The sequence below is a fragment of the Halichoeres trimaculatus genome, unplaced genomic scaffold, assembly GCF_033239565.1.
Source record: "Halichoeres trimaculatus isolate MK-OKI-2021-1 unplaced genomic scaffold, fHalTri1.1 fHalTri1_scaffold_3, whole genome shotgun sequence".
Taxonomy (NCBI): Eukaryota; Metazoa; Chordata; class Actinopteri; order Labriformes; family Labridae; genus Halichoeres; species Halichoeres trimaculatus.
In genome coordinates this window covers 9,729,247-9,751,880 of record NW_027437181.1, presented here as the reverse complement: position 1 = coordinate 9,751,880, position 22,634 = coordinate 9,729,247, and the positions used below count along the sequence as shown (strand labels likewise).

The following is a 22,634-nucleotide window of genomic DNA, read 5'->3' as shown; positions in this document are numbered from 1 at the left end:
AATAATTTTATTTATTTATTTATTTGGTTAGTTGGTTAGCTAGTTAGTAAGTTGCGTGAATAGAATACTAATAACCCACAAATTCAGCTATAAAACTTCTGTAGCCCTTTGGCTTTATCTTTAATTCGCCCGGTTAAAAATTATGTCTTTATTTAGTAATTGAACCAATTTGCCAAATCTCCTCTCCCTTCTGTAATCCCAAACAGACAGCTGAATAAGCAATTTATGCCCACAATACACGATCACTGAAAGTAAAAGTATTTATGTTGCTATTTGTTTTACAGATAGGCAGAAGAACTTCACCAAATATTTTGTCAGACAGGAACATTATTCAGACATAGAAACACTTTACAAAATAAACATAATCAATTTCTTTTTTAACTTTTCAATTCTGGTGCTTTGTGAAATATTTATGCAGTTCTGAGATGAGGTTAATTTTGGTGTAATGAAGAATGGAAATGAATCTAAATCAAGCCAATAATAAAAACATTTTACTGAACCATACAAATCTTCAAAACCCTCATCTTAGAGATGAATGAAATCCGCATGCAAATGAAGGCAACATTTAAATTTTAAGTTAAGCAAAAGCTTCAATATAGAAAAGATGACAGGTTGGTCGTTTAACTCAAGTGAAATTAGGAGATAAAGGAGGGTGTTTTTTTAAGCGCACAAGAGGCCATAAATAATTGAAAAAAAAAAAAAAGAAATTGATGAGTCCCTTAGTATAAAACTTATTATTTAACCAAAAAAATGTTTAAAATGTAAGGACAAAATAGACACTTACCATTTATCAAGTTACCACAGCGGTAAACCCCGCCTGTCGTGACGTCATCCCTAGCAGAGCTCGGGATACAGGGAGAGCCGGAAGAGAGACCTAACCGATCCCTGAACGTTTCAGATAGTCCCTCAGACCTGACCGGACTACATCCTCCAGAGAGGAATACAGTGACTGCATAGTCAGGTCAGAGCTTCATCTGTCGAAGGAGGTAAGTGCTGATCATTTTTAAAATGTCTACCTGTGTACACCTCACCGGGGCGCGCGCTGTGTCAGTTAATCATTCCAGAAGGCGTGTTAGCATTAGCGGCCGAGCTAACTGGAAAACTGGAGCAGGAAATACCAGAGCCAGGCAGACTCTGATGACACCAGTCTAATTTTACAACTAAAATGGGCTCAGATTATCCTTTCGGTCACTTAGAAAATAATACTGATTCGTTAACATTCACATTTACGATGAGAACACTCTGTTTCCAAAGCCTGACTGCTTGTGGTTAACGTATAATTCCCATACAAAGCTAACGGTGCTATTGCTGATTGCGTCGTTTAATTAAAAGCGTTTTAATTGGGGAAAATAAGCAAAAACTGGATAAGAGTGTGTAACCCTTCTGGCCTGGTTTGTCTGAAACAAAGTAACCTACATTTACTGAAGGCAAGTTGACGTCGAAGAGACTTACTTCAGTGATTTGACGTATACTACGTTAATGTAACCTTTTTTTTTTTTAGCTGTTTTCTGTCGTTTAGATGTTTTTTTTCTCTCAACAGTCGCCCCTTAGTATGTTTTCTCGTCTAAAATACAGCAACATGTTGGCAGCAGATGGGTGTGGTTGTGTTGTGGGGTTTTTTCCCGTCATTAAGTAACAGATTGTAAGTTCAGGCTTGAGTTTCTTCCTGGTCTGAGGAGGTGATCCTCTGTCCCCTGTGAGGTGAATGGAGCCACGTCTCCTGCAGCTTTTGATTGAACACAGATGCTGATGCCCACATTGTGCTGAGTCAGGAATCAGGTTTAGTACAGAAAAGCGTTTGTTCCTCTTGAATGCTAATGCAGGCCAACACATGAGTCTGCATTTGGCTCTGCAGTATCAGTGTTTTAATGCAGGTCAACATGAATCCAGCCTCTGATTCAGCTGTGATGGAGACCAAGGGCTCTGACCTGGAATTACCTTAACTAGACTTTTCAGATATGGACTAAATTATGTAAGAGTCTACTGAAAACCTTGATGATTCTTCAAGACAAGCTCCAATCTAATCTAGAAGAATATAACAGTGACTTTGCCTGCCCCCCCCCCCACACACACACAAATGTATTAACAGCTTAAAAAACTGCAGGTGTTTAAAGAGCCTGCAGCCTCTCTGAGATAGTCTAGCCAAGATTTAGATTGTGATTTTTGAAGACTAGAGCAGGGGTCTCAAACTCAATTTACCTGGGGGCCGCTGGAGACAGAGTCGGGGTGAGGCTGGGCCGCATCAGGTTTTCCATAAGAAAAACTCTTAAAAAATTCTAATCTTCTCAAATGATTTTAATTTATATATTTTTTAACACAAAATAAGATGAAACAAATAAAAAAATTCTCAAGAAAATAAATAAAAAATTAACAAGAAAATAATTTAATCAATCAGTAATAAGTAAATAAAATAGTAATAACAGCAATAACAACAACAACAACAATAATAATAATAATTATGATAATAATAATAATAATAATAATAATAATGATATGGTTTGTGTATGGTTCGTTCTTTTGTTATTCTGTTTCCAAACAAAATTTTAAAAAAGAAAAAACTGACTTTTTTGTTGTTGTTGTTGTTTTTCTGATTTAAAACCAAAACGGTAAAATGGAATAACATGAAAACCTGTTTTTGAAAATGGAATAACGAAAAATAATAAAAGAGTGTGTCAAAATTGTTTGTGTGATATTTTGATATAAAATGTGAACATCTCTATATTAAAAATTAGACAAAAAACTCACATACAGACATGTTCCTGAGCTTTTATTTTCACAAGTAACACGCTGACGATCCACTCCATCTTATCCCAGTGCATCTGCACACTCCCTTGTGTTCAATGAGACAGTCAGTGCACAGTCTGCTGCTTTCTGATCTGCTCTCAGATAAACCAAGAAACATCAGAGAGGAGCTGGCCCACACGGTGACGCGTTTCGTGTGCCCCGCTGTCCATTCATCTGCTGCAGGGACAGCGACTTTCCGCGGTGCTGGGGATCAGTCAGACAAATCAGACGCTGCGCCACTGCCAGAGCGCATTTAAAGGCGAGGAGAGGCGCTCATTTGATTGGTGAAAACAGCGCTCGGCTGTGTTAAACCCACTTACGGTTTTTCTCCTCCCTTCTGGCATTTAGGGAGGCGTGAATGCGCTCCACTGCGCCTCTCTTGGTACTGAAGGAAACTTGCAAAGTGCGCTGGTCACACCCGGCGTAGGGCAGGTGCGCCTGCGTTTGCGTCTGGTCTACGAATTTAAAGCCCTGATCAAAGTCATGAAACTGATCAGGGCACATCTGATTAACCAAAGTGCTTCTGTGGTGGTGAAAGAGTCTTAAGGCTGACGTGAAGAGGGGCTAAATAACACGAATAAACCAAAAACATGCTGCGCAATGATGGAGAAGGTCTCATAACACGATCCGGTGTTTTCACACCTGATGTCACACAAAGTGAGCCAATATTGAAGTCATTAAAGCCTATATTGTATTTCTTATGATCCTAAAGGCAGCTCCTTTACCAATAAGAGATCGCTGTGGATGAGAAATTAAGGCACAAAGCCGTTACGCATTAAATGAGTCATAGCTCGCGGAACAGGTGAAAAAGAGGGAGAGAAAAAAAACCTTATGATCTTCTCTGATGTTTCTTGGTTTATCTGAGACCAGATCTGACAGCAGCAGACTGTGCTCTGACTGTCTCATTGAAACACATGGGGATGCGCATATGCACGCGGATAGGAGTGGATCGTCAGCGATCTGTTACTTATAAAAAGAAAAGGTCAGGAACATGTCTGTGTGAACCTTCAATGTGAGTTATTTGTCTAATTTTTTATATAGAGATGTTCACATTTAATATCAAAAAAACAATTTTGACACAATCTTTATTATTTTTCGTTTTTCCATTTTTAAAACCAGGACAGAAAACATGTTTTTTTCTGTTTTGTCGTTTTGTTTTAAAATAGAAAAATAAAAACAAGTCAGTTTTTTCATTTTTTGATTTTGTTTTGAAACACAATAACGAAAGAACGAACCATACACAGATTCTGCTGTAATCCGTCCTCACATTTCTCTCATTTCACACTCTTCCATCCCAGCAGATACCGTGTGCGCTGCGTTGTTTCAAACGGTAGTTTAATATCTAACGTTGGATATGCTGAGCAAAAGGGCCAGGCTACTGTATGTAGCCTACAGCAGGCTGTCAGAAAAGTGTGTCTCGCCCTGAAACCACTTCTGTCACGAACCTGTCAGACTATCAAGCAGGACGGCCGGTGAAGAGAGCGGTTCTGTTAATTATTTATTATATTTTATTAATAACATTATGCTGCAACATCAGACTGGGATTAGTGATTTTGACCTGCTGGGCAGCAATTAAAAAAAAAATGTTTTTTTGGAAGTGTTGTGAACGCAGCGAGCTGGGACGAATGACCGCCTGTGCCCAATAGAAACGAGGCAGCCAGCTAGGAGCGGAAGAAAACGCTTCATGGCAACGCTGCTATAACTTTCACTCATTAAGAAATGTTTCTCTGCTTGAAAGAGAACTGTTGTCCCGCCCTTGAGAGCCATATACACCACTGTGATTGGTAGGTTTGTTCCGCTCCACGCAAAACACTGTAAAGTGCCGTTCATATGAAACTCGCGGGCCGCACTACTATTAAACTTGAATAATTAGACGGGGGCCACAAACTATCGGCCCGGGGCCGCAATTGGCCCGCGGGCCGCGAGTTTGAGACCCCTGGACTAGAGTGTCATAAGACCTGGAGGTATGAGGCGTCACCGTCTTTGCATTTCTCGAATGGAGTTATATAAATAAAAGCAAAACAGAAATGTGAAGGGGACAGTGTCTAAAAATGTAAGTATGACAGAAGTAAGAAAATAATTTAAAAAATGATTTAAACCTTAAAAAAGTAAAAGGCAAACAAAGCAAAAAGATTAAAATTCTTGAAAATAGAAGTTCTCTAACCTTTTTATTGAGTTGATTTTGAGATGCAGCAGTGGTGGCAGGATTTTGTAGTAATATGAGCTAGGGCTGCAACTAACGATTATTTTTAGTGTCGACTAATCTATCAATTATTTTTTCGATTAGTCGATTAATCACGATTATTTTGAGTTTCAACCTAATTTGGCCTTTAAAAGGTGCAGACCTTTATAATTCAACCTGTGTTTTGCATTTTTACTGCATTTACCCAGAGTTAGGTTCTCATCTCTGATTGGTCAGCCCTGTGTCACGTTTGTTTGTTTGTTTGTTTGTTTGTTTGTTTGTCTTTATTTCATTCATGATGAAAAAATATAAGTACTAGGCTATACAAAAAATAAATAGGCTAAATCTCAAACTGAATGAAGCAGGTAACAGGGAAATTAAGTTGTTGTACGCAGTGTTGGACAGACCGCTTATTAGTGACTTTGGGCTTGTTTTCTAATGTTTATTTGCTCATTGGGGCTTTGCTCTCTGTATGATCCCGTCTGACTCTCCCCCAACTCTCCAATGACAACGCGTTAAGTTTCGTTTCTCTACATGCGCTACTTCCACTTCGCTCATGCGCACTCCGCCCCTCCTCCTCCCCGCTGAGTGTTACCGCTGCAGTGTGAGCTTGAGAGTGATAAATTTCCTCTCTTTTCAGAAGTTAGGGGAATTTTTTACACTAGTTTGTCGCTTAGATCCTGAAAAACTGTCTGTAACGGAGAGTGAAGGAGACTCTCTAGATCACGTTATCAGACGCTGAACTCCGGGAGCTGACAGGCTCCGTCAGAGCCTCCGTCAGCGCACAGCGCTCTCTGGAAGTGGAGATTTTTCCTCATCAATATTCCGCACGTATGAACTTAGTGATCTTTTCCCATAAAGGATTCCAATAACACAGCACCTCATGGTGTGAACTGAAGTTACAGACGAGTATTACCCCCTGGTATTTGATTTCACCATGTGACAACCACAATAAAAACAATGATACGACGCGTCGACTATTAAAATTTGCGTCGATGAATTTTTTTCGTCGACGTAGTCGATTATGTCGACTAATCGTTGCAGCCCTAATATGAGCTCATTTCAGTAAAATTAAAATCAGTGTGTGATGTGCTTTACAGCGGTTGCAGGTCAATTGCAAGACCAAAGATCTTTCAAATCTGATTCCCTGATTGAGATGATTTAGAGATTGATTGAGATGCAGTTTTCTGAAACCACTCCAACAGATCGTGCAGCGAAGTTATTTCTCCTTCTTCCTCTAGATTTTTTTTTTCTTTCAGCCTGGTTGGATTTCTTTCCCACGAATTTTTGTCAGGGGGATGCTTTAGTACATTTTAAAGATACATGAATCTGTTATAACATCATGCGAGACTAATGTGAAAAAGTTTACGCTTTCATACCCATTTCAATTTTGGTAGAAAAAATTAGGGATGCACGATATATCGGTATCAATACCGGTCTTGGCCGATGGGTCATTTTTTTTAAACATATCAGGCCTATGTGTAAAAGTGGGCTGATATTTGCTCATTAGCTGCCGGCCATTTTCAGAGATCTTGAACAATCTCTCCAGACCCTAAAATATTGTTTTCTATGACTATGTAAACTCCAAAACTACCTAAGAAGGGTGGAGTCTCTTCTTTTGTGTCTCTCTTCCTGTTTTTGATCCAAAAAACAGACGAAACGTTCTTTTTTTGATCACGTTCCTCTCGGGCGCTCCATCCTTTGATCCTCTCCATGGTCGTCTTTTCTCACATCGTGCCGCTCTTTCTCTCCGAACTACCTCGACACATCATCGCAGATGTTTGTTTTTTACCAGTATTGATATAGGTAAATTAGTGCTGCACGATTTGGGGAAAAGGTGCGATTTGCGATTAGGTGGACAATATTGCGATTGCGATTGTGCTTGCGATTTAATAAAAAAAGTTGTGTCATGATGAGTCTACCGACTTGCTTGGTTATCATGGTGTAAAATCTGAATTGCAGGTGCTGACATTGCGATTGCGATTGCGATAACCTCTTTTGCGATTACATATTTGCATGTGCTGACATTGCGATTGCGATTGCGATTGCGATAATCGTGCAGCCCTAAGGTAAATATTGATCATCGGCCTTAACAGCAATATTAATATCAGATATTGGTGTTGCACAAAATTTTCTTGTTTGTGCATCCCTAAAAAAAATAAATCCTCCATGTCTCAAAAGACGGTGTGTAATTTCTTTAAAGAGTTGGTGCTGGCCATTTAATAAATAATGGTTGTTTTAAAAGCTTTTACTTACACAGTTTTCAATGTGTTTTTTGTCTAGTGTGTGTTGCTCTAAAAATGTGGAGGGCATCAGCTGGACAGAGCGTCAGTGTGGCTGTGAATGATGAGGGAGACGACTGGGAGACCGACCCCGACTTTGAGGTACTACTGGCGCCTCTGTTTTTCCCCACATCTCCCCTCTATGCACTAATTCATCATTTGACCTTTTCTGTTTCTGTTCCCCTTGATTTCTAGAATGATATAACAGAGAAGGAGCAGCGTTGGGGGGCCAAGACGGTGTCAGGCTCAGGACATCAGGGGCACATAAAGTAAGGATGCTGTTACTTATTCCTCAGGTATTAGAAAATGAGCCGTAAAGTCCCTAAACGTGTCTCCTAACTGTCTTTTCTTGGTGCAGTATCCACTCTCTGCGTGAGACGGTGTCCACTGAGCACACCAGCCTTAAGCAGCAGGAGTTGGCCAGCATGCCCAAGGCCTCACATGGATATGGAGGAAAGTTTGGAGTGCAGCAAGACCGCATGGACAAGGTGAGAGGAGCAGCAAATTTACAAGAACAGATGAGCTGTTATTTTTTTAGTAAGGCACGGTAACACGTAAGGTAACACGACACTGTGTGTGTGGTGCTCAGCCAGGATACTGTTGGATTCATCTCAGACCATACTTCAGTGAAAGAATGTTGAACAACCTTGTGTTCAAACCTCTCTTTTCCTGGTGTCAGTCTTAGGCCCCGTTTACACGACTCTGAAAACGGTCGATTCCGCAAACATTTCGTTGCGTTTTGGCCTTCCGTTTAGACGAGACCACGTTGCGTTTTCAGTGAAAACGCAAACTTTTGAAAACGCTCCCCAGAGTGGAAAGATCTGAATCCGCTCCTCCATCCAGCTTCGTGTAAACACAGAGCGGAGCGTCTCAGGGTGAAACGCTGACGTCACCGCATGCGCACTCGCAGTTTTAGGTGAATGCTCCGCGCTCAGCCACATTTCCAGTTGAGCCAGTAGTTGGCGGTAGTGCGCGTTATGGTTGGATTGCCGACCGTCTCACACAACAAAACGGCAGAAAAAGAAAGAACAGAAGAGGAGACTTCTCCTCCTGGAGTCGTATGAACGCGGATCGTTTTCACGCCGTCCTCATGTAAACGCGGGTGGCTTTTGAAAACGCAAAGGAAGAATCGTTGCGGGAGTCTCCGTGTAAACGGGGCCTAACTGTTAGCTGGTGCTCAACCCCTCGATCAATGCTCTGTGTTGAAGTTTATAACCACATGTCAGTGAAAGCCACAAACACAGACCACAGATCGATTTCTGCAGTAATGCATCCTCCATCTACCTCACTCAGCCCGTGTGCAGCTCTTCTTCCCATTCAGGTGTATCGTTAGTTTTATGTAGTTCTGTTTTTTTTTCATTAAAAGCTAAATTTAAAACAGCTTGCTGATCAAGACATCCACTTTCTTTGTTTCAAAAAAAGAACCCTTCTTTCAGCCAACACTTCAAAAACTCTCAGGCCTCCGGGGTCCTTTAAGCTTCTGCAGCAGTCCCTCATGTTTCTTTCTGTGTGTGTGTGCGTATGTGATAGGAACAGATTGAGTCAGTTGTGGCTGTTTCACACTCAATAATCTTTCCTGGCAAGCAGCTTTGTCCGTCCACACCTCTCTGTCTTTGGGCTGTGCAGTCACTGCAGTATGAATGTGATGACCTGGCACTGTTTACACCAAACCGTGTGTGTGTGTGTTGTGAGTGTGTGATGAGTCAGGTGTCACCACCTCAGAGCGCTAGCTGTGTTTTCAGCTGGACTGCTCTCTTCATGACCCCTCTCCACCTCAGTTGTTCCCTTTTTGCTCTTTTTGTGCTCTGATTTGGGTGTTTTGCGTGTGTGTTTCTTGACAGTCTGCTGTGGGTCACGACTACCAGAGCTCCTTGTCTAAGCACTGCTCCCAGACTGACACGTCTCAGGGTTTTGGAGGGAAGTTTGGAGTCCAGGCTGACCGTGTTGACAAGGTACTGTTTATGGTTTAACTGCCCAACTACATTTCTTCCAGGGCTAGACGGTATGGCCAAAAAAGTTGTATCGCAGTATTTTTTTAGATTGTGACAATATCACGGCATATCATGGTATATTTTTTTTCATGAATGTGTTAACAGTAGTTTGGTAGTTTTATAATACCAAATTGGCACTACTTGCACGTATAAGTATTGCGTGGGGACCTATGGTAAAACGCCTGTAATTCACTTGATGTTCCAGTCCAGATTGTTGATTAAAGAGAAAACATTGCAGAAAAGATCCCCTTTGTTAAAGCAGAGTATCCTTTGTTTTCAGGGTAGAATCATCTCCACATTCCTCTCTTTTAAACCACCAGACTTGAGAAAAAAAAAACAAAAAACTAGAATTTCACTTTCTGCATTGCAGGGGTTGCTTACTTTGGTTTTGTGAGTTATACAAGCTGTAGTCCTACCAAAAGGTGCTGAAGGAAAACTTCTCCAATCAAAGCGCTTTTAGACAAGAAGTCTTGTTGAATAAGTAGTCATTCCTTTGAATAAAAAGCTCCATATCTTTAGGAAGCCTGTCTTCAATGTGGTCAGACACATGCAACACATTCAGTTCATGTTGGTGCAAAAACAAGGAGTAGAACATTGTTAGTGGCTTGTCTCAAACAAGGCTGTTGAATCCATTTTAGCCCACGTCTGCTAAAGCAATCAACAGGAAAAATGTAGGTCCAGGTACAGAAAGAAAATCAAATAACTCTGAAGGCTGGGTTATGCATTCTGCACTAACCTGATGCACGGACATAAAACGTGCAGAATCAGCACCAACTTATGTGCCTTTTACACTTTTTAACAAACATTTTTAAAAACTGCAGGGGGCAGTGTGTCATAAACGCATGTGTACCACAGTGCTAAACTACAGTAGCAGAAGTTTTATACACCGTTTCCAACATTTTTTTTCCCCAAGGCTGCAATTTCACGCCAGGAATTGTCCATCACATGGTTGATTAATCAAAGCAATGCCAGGTTTTTTTGCGAGGGGGCAAGGCTGCTAAAATGGCGCCATTTGTTTGCACTAAGCCATGCATAAACCCAAGTTTTAGAGGAAGTGATGCTCAACTGGGTTAAGACCATTCCAGATTGTGTTATAACTGGGGATTTCCAGTTCGGATCACGTGATTGGAAATTGGGGCCGATCATGTGGTTAAAGACTTGATCGGAATTGGACATTACACCCCAATCAGGATCAGTTATTTATATTTATATATATGTTAATGTTGATATATTTTAATATATGTTACGTAAAATAAGGATAATTTAAATGTGTGTATATATATATATATATATATATATATATATATATATATATATATATATATATATATATATATATATATATATATATATTCTCATTATTTTTTTTAGACCTAAAATATTTAAAAACAAATGGGAAAACTAACATCTTAGCATTTACTACCTTTGTGTGGTGGTACAAAGTCAGACTGTCTCAACCCCACATAGAAAAAATGCAGAGCACAACATCACAACACTGACACTATTGGTTGAATGGTGTAGCTTTAAGCGGGGGGCACGATGTATCAGAGTACAAATATCTGATTGGGACTCAGTATCAGCAGATACTCAAAATCAAATAACTGGGACTTGGGGGCAAAAATATCTGATCCAGACATCCCTAGTTATAACCATCATGTCTGTAAAGGGACAAACCATGTGTCCTCAGGAGCAATCCTAAAGTAGAATAAATGTTTCTTTCTCTGTCTGATTCCAGTCAGCTGTTGGCTTTGAGTACGCCGGGAAGACAGAGAAACATGCTTCACAGAAAGGTAATGTCACTACTTAGTTGTAGTTTGATTTACAGGATCCAGGATTCAGCAGACACCTCAGTATATCATTCTGTTAGTCACTATTTATCAAAGCTGTTTTATCAGGCTGTTAGGTTTTATTAAACTGTGACACATTTATCAGCCCCAAACAGTGAGATGAGTGTTCGGCTTGTGGCCAGCTGCAGCACACACACTCCTGTTGTGCTGATCAGACGCTTGCTGAGCTCTGCTGTAATGGGATTGTACAACATGGACAGTACACACCATGTTGTTTTGGTGTTGGTGAATAAAGCTGCTGTTCTGTTTTTGTTTCCTGGCTGGCTATGAGTCACAGTAGTTTGTAGGGCAATGATAAATGTCTCTTTTTTCGGCTTTGTTCTCCAGCACATTAGATTTTTATTGCCAAGTTGTGGTGACAAGTGTTTGCTTTCAGTTTTAGAGAGTTGGATAACCTGGCATGTTACAACAAAGTTGGCTTCTTTTAGCTCCTTGTTTCATTCAAACAAAACTTTAGGATCATCACACAGTCTGAGTCAACTACAGACTCTCTCTCAACTCATTATTTATCCTGTGCACAAAAACACTGCTTGTAAGTTTTATTTTGTAACAATGTCAGCTCATACTTTTATATTTTTTTACTCTTGGATTTGAATACTTATCTGAGTTTGAATTTGCTGCATGAGTCAGGTTTAGGTCTGACCTGAGTTAACACCTAGATGAATGCAGAGCTGGTGCACTCTGTCCCAAAACTTTAACCTCTTAATACTTCAACATTCAAGGTCTAATGTGCTGGGTTAAGCTCTGCAAACAGAAGTCAAAAGTGACCGCCGTGCTCTGAGTTTAGTCGAGCTTCTTAGCTTCACATTTGTTTAGTCTGCATATCGTCATCACCTTTGTTTTGCTTTCATACTTTCCAGAGAAGTGCTGAACATTTGCCCAATTCCTCTGCTTCCTCTGTTTTTAGATGGAAGAAAATGTGTGAATGTATCTCTGTTAGCTCGACAGGATGACAAATAGTTTGTGTATCACTTTAAAAACAGACTTTTATTTTAGATTTTAATGAACGTAAATGTTGAAGGGGAATTTGGAATTGGGCTGCTTCTTGACCACTGCTTACCATGCTGCTTCACCCTGACCTTTGACCCTTGCCCCCCCGCTTTGCTGTGTAGACTACTCCACTGGGTTTGGGGGGCGATACGGCGTGCAGGCAGATCGTGTCGACCAGAGTGCAGTTGGCTTTGAGTACCAGGGCAAAACTGAGAAACACGAGTCCCAGAAAGGTTTGTGTAGAGTCCCTTCAACCTGAAGATGGAAGCACACATACACACACAGACACATACACACTTTTAGCACAGGCCCTGACACATCATGTTATTTTGCATTTCTTCCTCTTCCTCCATTCCTCAGCCGTTGTGTGCTGCAAACACTGGCTTTATGTTCTCTCAGTGCATGCATGATGGGATTTTCTGCCCCAGTTTTTATGAAACAACTTCTTATGAAAAGGTGTCAAACACTCAGAATGTCTGCCTCAGAGTACTTTGAGGACTTCAGAGACTCTGATCGTAGGCTGACATTTCCGTTCTGTCTCCTTTCATGGGTTTCTGTTCCCGTCTCATCTCAGATTACAGGTGTTTGGCACATTTAGCAGCTGGTCTGTGGCCTGACTGGTTTCCCCAGGAGAGTGGGATGTTTTCATTTATTCATGACCCTTTCTCTAAACGGGCTCTTTGTTAAGGTGTCTTTTTGTTCCTCTTTACTTTTCCTCTTCAAAAGATGGATTTATAACTTTAATATGTTGACAATGTTTTATGTCTGCAGTCTGACAGAATAAGAAGGAAACAGGAACATGGATTCTCTGTACCGAGTCCGCATACACACACAAGATGAAGAAGAAAGATAAACTCTTAGTTTGCCATGGGATTTATTCTTCTCTACCTCTTCCTGTGCTAACTTTCGATTTTTCTCCTCCTGTCTGGCCTCGTACAGATTATGCAAAAGGTTTTGGTGGCAAATTTGGTGTCGAGACAGACAAAGTGGACAAGAGCGCTGTGGGGTTTGAGTACCAAGGCAAAACTGAGCAGCACGAGTCCCAGAAAGGTTGGTATGCTGATTTTTAAATGTTGTTTAGTGTGTTTTATGCTTTTCTTTTCATTTCTGCTGCTGTTATCAGAATGTTTCTGTGTATTTTGACCTACATAACCTCCCCACCCTCAAAGAGTTCAGACAAGTCAGAACAGTCCTGTTACAACACATCGAGCGGCTCGACCTGCAGATTCCTGAGATAGACTGGCACACCTGTGCAGAGTTTACAGCAGTTTAGAGATACAAGCTGACTGTGAAGGAGCTGATGGACTCAGGTTTTCCACACAATGCACCAGGCTTGGTTTACTTATGTGATGCAGGCTCTGATAACTGGGTCATGTGATCTGATAACAGAGCCTGTTGAAACGTTTCATACGTTTGTTAGTTACTTAAAGACGGGTTTAAGCTGTGATTTCCTCTGCAGAGAGCAGTCAGAGCACACAACGTAAAGCAAACACTGACATGTTTCTGTCTTTCCTGCAGATTATGTGAAAGGCTTCGGGGGAAAGTTTGGTGTGCAGTCGGACAGACAGGATAAATCCGCACTTGGATGGGACCACCAGGAGAAACTGCAGCTACATGAATCCCAGAAAGGTAATGCATCTGATTTAACTTCTCAAAGTCATGTGCAAATTCACAGGACGAGAAGGATACATCTGATCCCCTGAATACACATCAAAGTCCTCCATTAATAAAGCAGATTCAATAAGCACATCTAGCCCGTCTATTTCTCTCCCTATTTTCCTGAGGGAAGTATAGAAAAATAAACCTGCCTTCATGAGTTATCCTCTAAGAGCGTTGCACATGGTGTGTCTGTTCTTTAAACCTTTTTTCTTGTGCAGCTCTGAGATTCAGCTCTGATGTGGTTTCATTGTGGCTTTGAATGTGGTTTTTCAGAGGTTGATAACTTCCTCAATCTGAGGGTAATGAGAAAAAAAAACTGCCCCAAAAGAGGAAGTGAAACCACAGCTCAGATTCAAATTTGCATGCCAGCTGTATGGCTGATAAGCTCATCGCTTTAGAATAAGTGCTGAAGTAAAATAAAGAGTATGTTTAAATAGATTTAAAAAAAATCTTATTGGTGTAAATAAAAAAACTGATGAAATGTTTTCATATGTTGTATCTGTTCGAGCTTATGTTTCAACTCTTACCTTTTTTAACTTTTCCTCCCCAAGACTCCTCTCAGTGAGGCTGCTGTATTTGGAAACCATCAGTCAACTGAAATGCTTTTGAAAACAGTTTAAAAAAAAGACAGGCTTCTCACAACCACATGATCAGTTTGGGCCTAGTATCTTATAGCCTGTGCATCCTTTTTTTCTGTTTGCAAACCTTTATGTGCTTGATGTCATGTAAAACAGACAAACAAAATATTTCCCCTTAACACCTGGACTTGTTTTCTTCAGAACTCAGAGCACGAGTGGTTATAAATCTGTCTGCTGTATCATTGTGTCTATGTGTATGAATGTTTATATACCTGTATATATCTGTTTATCGACAGGGCCCCATGACTTCTGCAGTGCAGAAAACAATGTGAATAACGCCAACCGCAAAATGTGTTTAAGATGTATAATTTTAAGGGCTTTTTTATGCCTTCATTTGGAGAGGATAGGACAGTGGATAGAGCAGGAAACAGGTTGAGACATGCAGGAAATAGACCACAGGCTGGATTCGAACCCAGGCCACCCACTCGAGGGCAAACCCCATGGGCAGTGACCTAACAGCTTGGCCATCTGCGTCCCTGCTAAATGTGTTTAAATGTGGGTGAAATTTATCTACTAGAAGTCTAAATGTTTTAATGAAAAACTTAATTGTCTATGTGTGATCTGTCTTCACCTTAGGTCAAAGGTCAAGTCTCTCCAGCTGTGGCTTAGAAGCTCATTAAAAAATTCATTAAAGTCATTAAAAAATTAAGATAGGCAACAGTAAGAGCTAATTAGAGCAAAATATTGTCCACATCACTTCATTTAATTGGAAGAGCATTTTTTTCTGTAGGTTTTGAGCTAAAATAATATATTTGATAGCAAATCTACAGTCAAAAAAATCACCAAAACTGGAAGACATGATGTTGAAGATGTTGTATAAATACAGTCTGATACTCAAGTGGAAAATCTAAAGAATGACGTCTGTTTCAGGTGGAGGATTATAAAAGGGGACTCTGACAGGGCTCAGGAGCAGCCTCCAACAGACCCACTTACCTTGCGTCAAGCATACTGTCTATGATGTTTTTCTGCTGCAATAATGAAACATTAGTTGCCCACCACATGATTTTACGCTTCTGCAGAAATCAGAAAAATTGGAGTTGAACAGACAGGACTTTGAAGACATGAAACAGATTTCATGGGGCCCTAATGTTGCACTTGTCTGTCCGTGTGTGTGTGTGTGTTATATTGCAGACTATAAGCGTGGGTTTGGAGGGCAATATGGGGTACAGGCAGAGAGGCAGGACCAGTGTGCCCTGGGCTATGAGCACAAGGAGAACCTGGCCAAGCACGAGTCCCAGAAAGGCACAGAAACACCCAAACCCCAGCCTAAATATCCACCCCGCTCCCACTCCCCACTCACTAAACCACCTCTTCAGCATCCTGCTAGCTTCAACCCCCCCCTGTTTTTCATCTTACTCATCCTCAGTAACACTTGTGTCCTTAAAAATGAAGGATGAGCCACCTTTTATTTCTCATGACCACATGACACCTCCACTCCCTCAGCCTCATCGTTTAACTTTACTTTAACTTTACAGTAAATACAAATATTGAAATTCTCTCTAACTTTTGACAGAGTTCATGCTGAGAGTTTTGCACAAAATTTAAAGGAAGAGAATGTCGAGGTGAACAAACGTAATGTAATTCAGAAAGGGAGCTACTTCATGTGGTTTAAAACTTTATCACCCCAGCTCCCTCCCTCCCTGGTCACTGCCCCCTGCTGTTTGCAGCACAGTCCTGATGCTTTCATCCAGTTTTGCATGTCATTCATTTTGTACGATCGCTGCCCTCCTGCTGCGGTCGCACACACGCGGCTGATCTTCGATGCAAAGATTGACCCCAGATGGCTGCTTGACCCCAAAAGTCTGGCTTCAGACTCTCCTCTCAGTTTTCCTGCTGTTGCCACCCGCTCTCAGTTTTTAGTTTTTGTTTCTCTTCCTTACAGGTTTGCATGAACGCATCGGCCCGTTCTTTGACCCCAGCAGATGTGTATGTGTTCAAAACAACCACAGTTTGCTTCATCTGAGCCTCAAAGTACAGAGAAGGGTCTGGTTTAAAGCCCTGTTGCTCTTTAAAGGGTTTTCCCTTTTTTTACCCCTTAAACTTTCCCTTTGGACATGTCAGGTTTATCTGATCACTTAGTGAGTTCAATGAGTTCTGATAATGCAGACTGTGGTTGGTTCTGTTTTAAAACACAGGGATCTAATATTATCTGTCTCATTTATGTAAACTAGATTACTCTAAAGGATTTGGAGGGAAGTTTGGCGTCCAGAATGACCGCATGGATAAGGTAAGAAGTGTTTCGAGCATGCTGAAGTGTTTTCCAGATGTTTCAGGAGTCCTGTCTTAAATCTTTGTCTCTACAGAGCGCTGGGACTTTTGAAGAAGTGGAAAAGCCAAAGTCATCGTACCAGAAAACCAAACCTGTGGAGGCTGGTAAGCTTTCATCAACATCCCTAAAACCAGAGTCAGGTCTTGAAACTGTGGCTAATACTTTTGCATGTCTTGTCTTAGCCGGCAGCAGCACAGGAAGCATCAAGGCTCGCTTCGAGAACATCGCCAAGCAGAAGGAAGAAGAGGACAGGAAGAGGGCTGAGGAGGAGCGGGCGCGTCGTCAGGCTAAAGAGAAACAGGAGCAGGAGGAGCAGCGGCGTAAAACCGAAGCTGCACCTAAAGCTCCCTCTCCAGCTCCAGCTCCTGCTCCTGCAAGTCCTACACCCAGTCCAACCCCTAGCCCAACTCCAGCAGTCCAACCAGAAGCTCCAACATGTCAGGTGAGCTACCGTTTTTACATTTTTAAGACAAAAACAAAGATGATGCTAGATTGATTTTAATTGACTGGTAAACATTTATAATAAGTGCTTTTGTTAAGCTGAAAAAATCCTCATCAACACATTTGATGTTTTATCTTGTTAGAAAACAGAGGAGCCGTATTATGACACCACTGTGGAGAACGGAGAGCAGCTGTACGAGGCAGAGCCGCAGTCCCAGCAGGATGAGCTCTACCAGGACCCAGGTGGGACAGTACTTTTTTTGAAAATGGCACAGAAAATAGTTGGATAGGAAAATGTGCGGCTTCATGTGGATGTAGCCTGAGTTTGACTGACTTATCTGTCTGTTTCGTTGACATTCCCTTTAGCGCAGCTCTATCTAGTGGATTCATAACACAACCCAAGCCACTACCATAGCTTCTACTCTGTGCGCCTTATAATGCGGTGCGCCCTATATATATATACATATATATGAAAACAGTTTTCAAATAGGTCGTTCATTGAAGGTGCGCCCTATACTCCGAAGCGCCTTGTAGTGCAGAAAATACGGTACTCATTGTTTTTGTTTTTAGTGACTCTTCTCGCTTTTGTGTGAATTTCTAACAGAAAGTGTCTTTCACAGTAGGGCTGCCTCGATTAGTCGACTAATGTACTGCGTCGACTGTTAAAATTCATTGAAACAAATTTTGATAGTCGACACATGCTTTGCTTTTATTGATGTTATCATATGGTTAAATGAAATACCAGGCGGTAAATGCTCATCTTCACCTTCAGTTCACTACATGAGGTTTCACGTTATTGGATACTTTTATGGGAAAGGATCACGAAGTTCATACATGAGGAATATTGATCAGGAAAAATCTCTGCACCCCAACGGCATCTCCGACTTGGACAGCCTGACAGCTCCCGGTGTTTAGCACCTGATTACGTAATTTAGCGAGTCTTCTTTGCTCTCTGTTACAGACAGTTTTTCAGGATTTGAGTCACAAACTAGTGTCAAAATTCCCCAAACTTTTTTAAAGGGAGAACATTTATCCGATGGAGTTCATTCAAGCCCACACTGCACCGGTAACACTCAGCGGGGAGTAGGAGGGGCGCAGTGGGCATGAGCAAATAGTGAATGTAGAGAAACAAAACTGAACGAGTTGTCATGGAGAGCTGGGAGAGGCAGGCGGGATCATACAGAGAGCAAAGCAAGCCCCAATAAGCAACTAAACATTAGAAAACAAGCCCAAAGTTGCCAATAAGCGGTCTCTTCAACCAACGACTTAATTTCCCTGTTACCTGCTCACATGACACAAGGTTCATCAGTCAGAGGCGAGAACCTAACTCTGGGTCAATTTAGTGAAAATTTGGAAGCACACTCAGATTTGGTCATAGATATGCCTGCTGTTAGAAAATTATTCAAACCCCTTAATGTACAAATACTTATCAAATTGATAAGTAAATAGTTCTCCCTGGAAATACTGTGAACATACTTTTACTAATGTGTCTGAATTTATTCTTTTTTTACACTGACTTCACTGTTAGAGATTTTAAATAGAATGGGAACTATGTGGTCTAGAGGATTAACACTGTAGATTTTTCTATGTGTTTAATATTCAGTTATTTACCACTTTGTATTTTAAACAACCAACAATAATTGATGTGTTTATGTTGGTGTTAAACATTAATCTATTGACCCACAGTATTTGCTTCTTGTCTGTACAACACTATTTAAAGTCATATTATTTATCATTTATTTGCTGAATCATCAGTTTAATTAGTTGACATATAAAGGAAGGAAAAAAACAACGTCAGCATAGATCACAATGGGGTGAGTTACACAGGTTGGATTTTAAAGGTGTGCACTCTTCAGCCGCTGATATAAAACGGAGGCCAGATTAAGTAATCATTTGTTGCAGCCCTATTTCACAGTAGACGATGTTTACAGAACAAGTTTAGCTTTGTCTAAATATTATTCCTTATTATTCCTATTATTCCCTAGATTAAGGGTTTTTATTATCACTCGCCAATAAAACTAAAAACCACAGCTCAAGAAATGGACATAGAAGAAGAAATATTCAACAAACAAGTATGATTAGTTGAAGTAGCAGTAGATAGAGCAACTATTAGATTGGCATCAGTGAACCAACCCCAGCTCAGGAAATCATCCTTTCACATCTTTAAGCCTTTTTGCACCTGCCACAAACAGCTTATAGCACAGAGACTAACAAACCATTCTTCTCTGACAGATGACCAGCCTTACTACGGGGATGAGGACATTGGGTTGACGGCGGTGGCTCTGTACGACTACCAAGCAGGTGAGGCTGGAATCTGAGGATGTATTCTCACATGGGGCTTGGTTTTGATTCAGAGGCAAAAATGATACAACAATTTCAGTTGTCACTTGTTTCATTTGTGTTCACACAGCAAAAATCTCCTACGGTCCAAAGTTGTAAACAAATGCCATGTATGAGCAAATTTTTCTTTCAGAAACCTGACTCTGAAGGAGGGGGAGTTTCCTTATGTTTATTCACTCATTCAGGTTTTTTTTATTGCTTTCCATTGGAAAGAACAGCAGCCATGGAGCATCAGCAGTGTGTGTGGCTAGTTTTGTGTTATAGCATTCATCTGGCAAAAATATACCAGCGTTCACTTCTTCATCAAAACATGCGTTTTTTTTTCACAAGTACAGTCTGTGTCTAGAAAGTAATGTGCTGATGCATCTGACAAGATGAGTTTAGATCTCACTTAAGAGTAGATGTTAGAGAAAAAAAAATCAGTTATTGAAAAAAATGTTTCGACTAAAAAAGCAGTTAAAAGTATAACGTTCAATCAACAACCAATCCAAACTCTTCCGCTTCTGTACAAAAGAAAAAAAAAATTCATGTTTGAGAAGTGAGCACTAAAATATATGTGATTTTTGCTTCTCAGAGAGTTTAAAAGATTAATTTTTAAGAACATGGAGTCCAGTAAACTGCTGATGTTCCTCCTAGAATATCTCATGGTGGCTCTTCGGTAAACTGTGACTTCTCCTTTCAGCTGGTGATGACGAAATCTCCTTTGACCCTGATGACATCATCACCAACATCGAGATGATCGATGAGGGCTGGTGGCGAGGCGTCTGCAGAGGCTCCTACGGCCTTTTCCCTGCCAACTATGTGGAAGTGCGGCAATGATGACGATCAGCATCCCCATGCAAGAAGAAAACAAGAGAAAGGAGACGATTTCATCCGTTTTCTTTTTCATTCTGTCTCTTCACCTCATCTTAGCGCTTCAACACTGTGAGACGTTTTCAGGTCTCCTGCTGGCTTTTCTTTTGCTCCTTTTCCATTCTTCCTCCTTCCCCTCTTTCCTGTTCCTGAAGTTTCTCTCCATGGAAAGAGAGAAATGGTTATCCTAGAATGAACTGATAAAAAGAGAAACATAAAGCTAAATATCCAGGTTTAAAACACACAAAGCTTTGCTCTGCTAACTCACAGTGTAAGCTACAAAATGCAGCTCAGATGTGAGGTTACATTTTGCAGCTTTTTTATTTTTCTAGATACAGTATTAGAGGCTATTGAGGCGTTCCTTCACACAGACTAGAGAAGTTTTAGTCTCACCAAAGAGCAGAGGAGCAACAGTAATGAGTCTGTTTAGTAGCTCTACGTCAAAGAACACAGGAGCAGATTACAGCAGATTAGAGAGGAAACACTTTGGATTATTTTGTATAGTGAGGCTGTTTACTGTCCAGGACCAAAATGCTGATCAGTCTTTGCTTCCTGGTCTGTCTGCGTGGAATCTGCCACACAGGACACAGATTCCCCCCTGTGGTTTGAAAACCTTCGCCTTTTTAAACAAAACGTTTTCTTCTTTCAAATCATTCACAGAGTAATGGGGCCATAACGTTAAGACTTCTTCACTACTGTGGATAAATCACCAACACTACAGCTCATGGTGTCACTTTAATCATCTCTACATGTTGATGTTCTGCTTGGAATTGTGTACAGAGAGATCCTGATTCATGACGCTTTGAAAAATACTAGATTTTAAGGACATATTTTTGTTCCCTGTGCTCATCTTTGTAATCGTGTCTCGCCGCGGGTTCTGTGTCGTAACATGACCTCTCAGAGAGTGACCTTCCAAAATAAGAGTGCTTATGACCGCCTGTAGAAGCATTTATCAGGCTGCTGTTAAGGGAAGAGGCTTTGGTGTTTTTTTTTTTCTCCAAACTAATTATTTCTAACAGACGGCAACGTCTGTGGATCGCAGTAGTGTAGCTCAAACACCTGTGTGTGCGTGCGTGATTGTGTGCATGTGTGAGTGTGTGTGTGTGTGTGTGTGAGGGCTTCATTAAAATCATCTTTGGGGTTTTATAATAAAAAAGTGACCTTTTCAGAAACATTATTTTTATCTGTACCTCTGTTTGCTTGAGTCACATCATTACCTGCTTGTTCTTTTTTTTTAGTTTCAATAAATAAAGTATGAATTATAAAGACCACTGCCTCACATTGTTCCTTTGCTGTTTTATTGCAGTTGACAAGCAGTAATATATGTACATACTTTTATACATATTCTTATGTACATACATTCACACACACTAACATACTATCATACTTGGATAAATGTGAATGGATCTATACAGATACCTGAACAGAGGACATAAACAATGCCCTCTAGTGGAAAAAACTTCATAAATCACCATATTTACATCTGCATTTTGTGCAACTCTTCAGCAGATGTTTATTTTTTATTCATGAAAAGTTTTATTCAAATTAAAAATCTGCTGAATGGGCCTGTCTCCAAACAAGCGCTACTTAATCAGTTTTGACAAGGAATCTAAATTATTTGGGGACAAAATCATTATCTCTACCAATTTTGAGATGATTTATTTCATTTTTTTTTCAAGGCACATTTCAAGACAACCAAGGACGTCAAGTGTAAAGTGCTATCCTTGACATAGATTGGTTGAATAAGTGAAGATTTTCATTAATAATAAAAATAGGTAATTTACAACTGTCCCTGATGAGTTCTGTCAATCTCATCACACTTACATTAAAAAGGTATAAAACAGGGTTGCAGATGCCTAGGTATTTGCTTTAACTGACTTTTTCTGTGATTTTAACCTTTTTTAAATGATTAATTATATCAGAAATATTGCAAAAAAACAAAAACGAAAAAAAAAAAAAAACGCTCGAACTATGTCATCAGCATTCACACTAGCATGCCTGTATGCACTTATTTCAGATAAAAGGGTACTTTAGAAATAAAAATGCAGTTCAAATATTATATATATAAAAATATTAACTCATTAAAAGAAGACAATACTTTGTCATTTTTGTAGTTTTTTTGTGCTCAAGTTGTGAAATTTATAGAAAAGTGATTAAAGATAAAAGTGATAAGTGATTTATTCAAGGATAAAAACATACTGATATGGGAAATTACAATGGAACTTTTATATTTCTTACACATACCTTAAAGCTCAGATTCAAATCACTGAATTTTTGGCAGTGAACACGAATGTTTTTAGAGTCTAACCTTGTTAATTTCACTATCTGTTAACTTCAGTAGATGGCACCACACTGGGTT

At 40.3% G+C, this 22,634-nt stretch overlaps 1 protein-coding gene across 3 annotated transcripts; it reads left to right on the top strand.

The window, feature by feature from the left end:
* Positions 1-829: 829 nt before the first annotated feature.
* On the top strand, positions 830-21,544 carry cttn (cortactin). 3 transcript variants are annotated; one of them, XM_074666178.1, is made up of 16 exons: positions 830-986; positions 7,250-7,350; positions 7,444-7,517; positions 7,607-7,736; positions 9,090-9,200; positions 10,975-11,029; positions 12,199-12,309; positions 13,016-13,126; positions 13,595-13,705; positions 15,505-15,615; positions 16,545-16,600; positions 16,677-16,746; positions 16,825-17,084; positions 17,227-17,326; positions 19,316-19,384; positions 20,106-21,544. In XM_074666178.1, exons 2-16 carry the CDS (start codon positions 7,267-7,269, stop codon positions 20,240-20,242), a joined length of 1,590 nt encoding a protein of 529 aa, XP_074522279.1. In that variant the 5' UTR covers positions 830-986; positions 7,250-7,266; the 3' UTR covers positions 20,243-21,544. The 3 variants fall into 3 exon arrangements, with proteins under 3 accessions (XP_074522279.1, XP_074522281.1, XP_074522280.1); XM_074666180.1 differs by lacking the exon at positions 12,199-12,309; XM_074666179.1 differs by lacking the exon at positions 15,505-15,615.
* Positions 21,545-22,634: the final 1,090 nt, after the last annotated feature.

Excerpts from the sequence above, each read along its gene's own strand:
- cttn (XM_074666178.1), top strand. The coding sequence starts at position 7,267 with ATGTGGAGGGCATCAGCTGGACAGAGCGTCAGTGTGGCTGTGAATGAT. Across the intron at positions 7,351-7,443 it reads AGACCGACCCCGACTTTGAG|AATGATATAACAGAGAAGGA; the intron begins GTACTACTGGCG and ends CTTGATTTCTAG. Across the intron at positions 16,747-16,824 it reads AACCAAACCTGTGGAGGCTG|CCGGCAGCAGCACAGGAAGC; the intron begins GTAAGCTTTCAT and ends GTCTTGTCTTAG.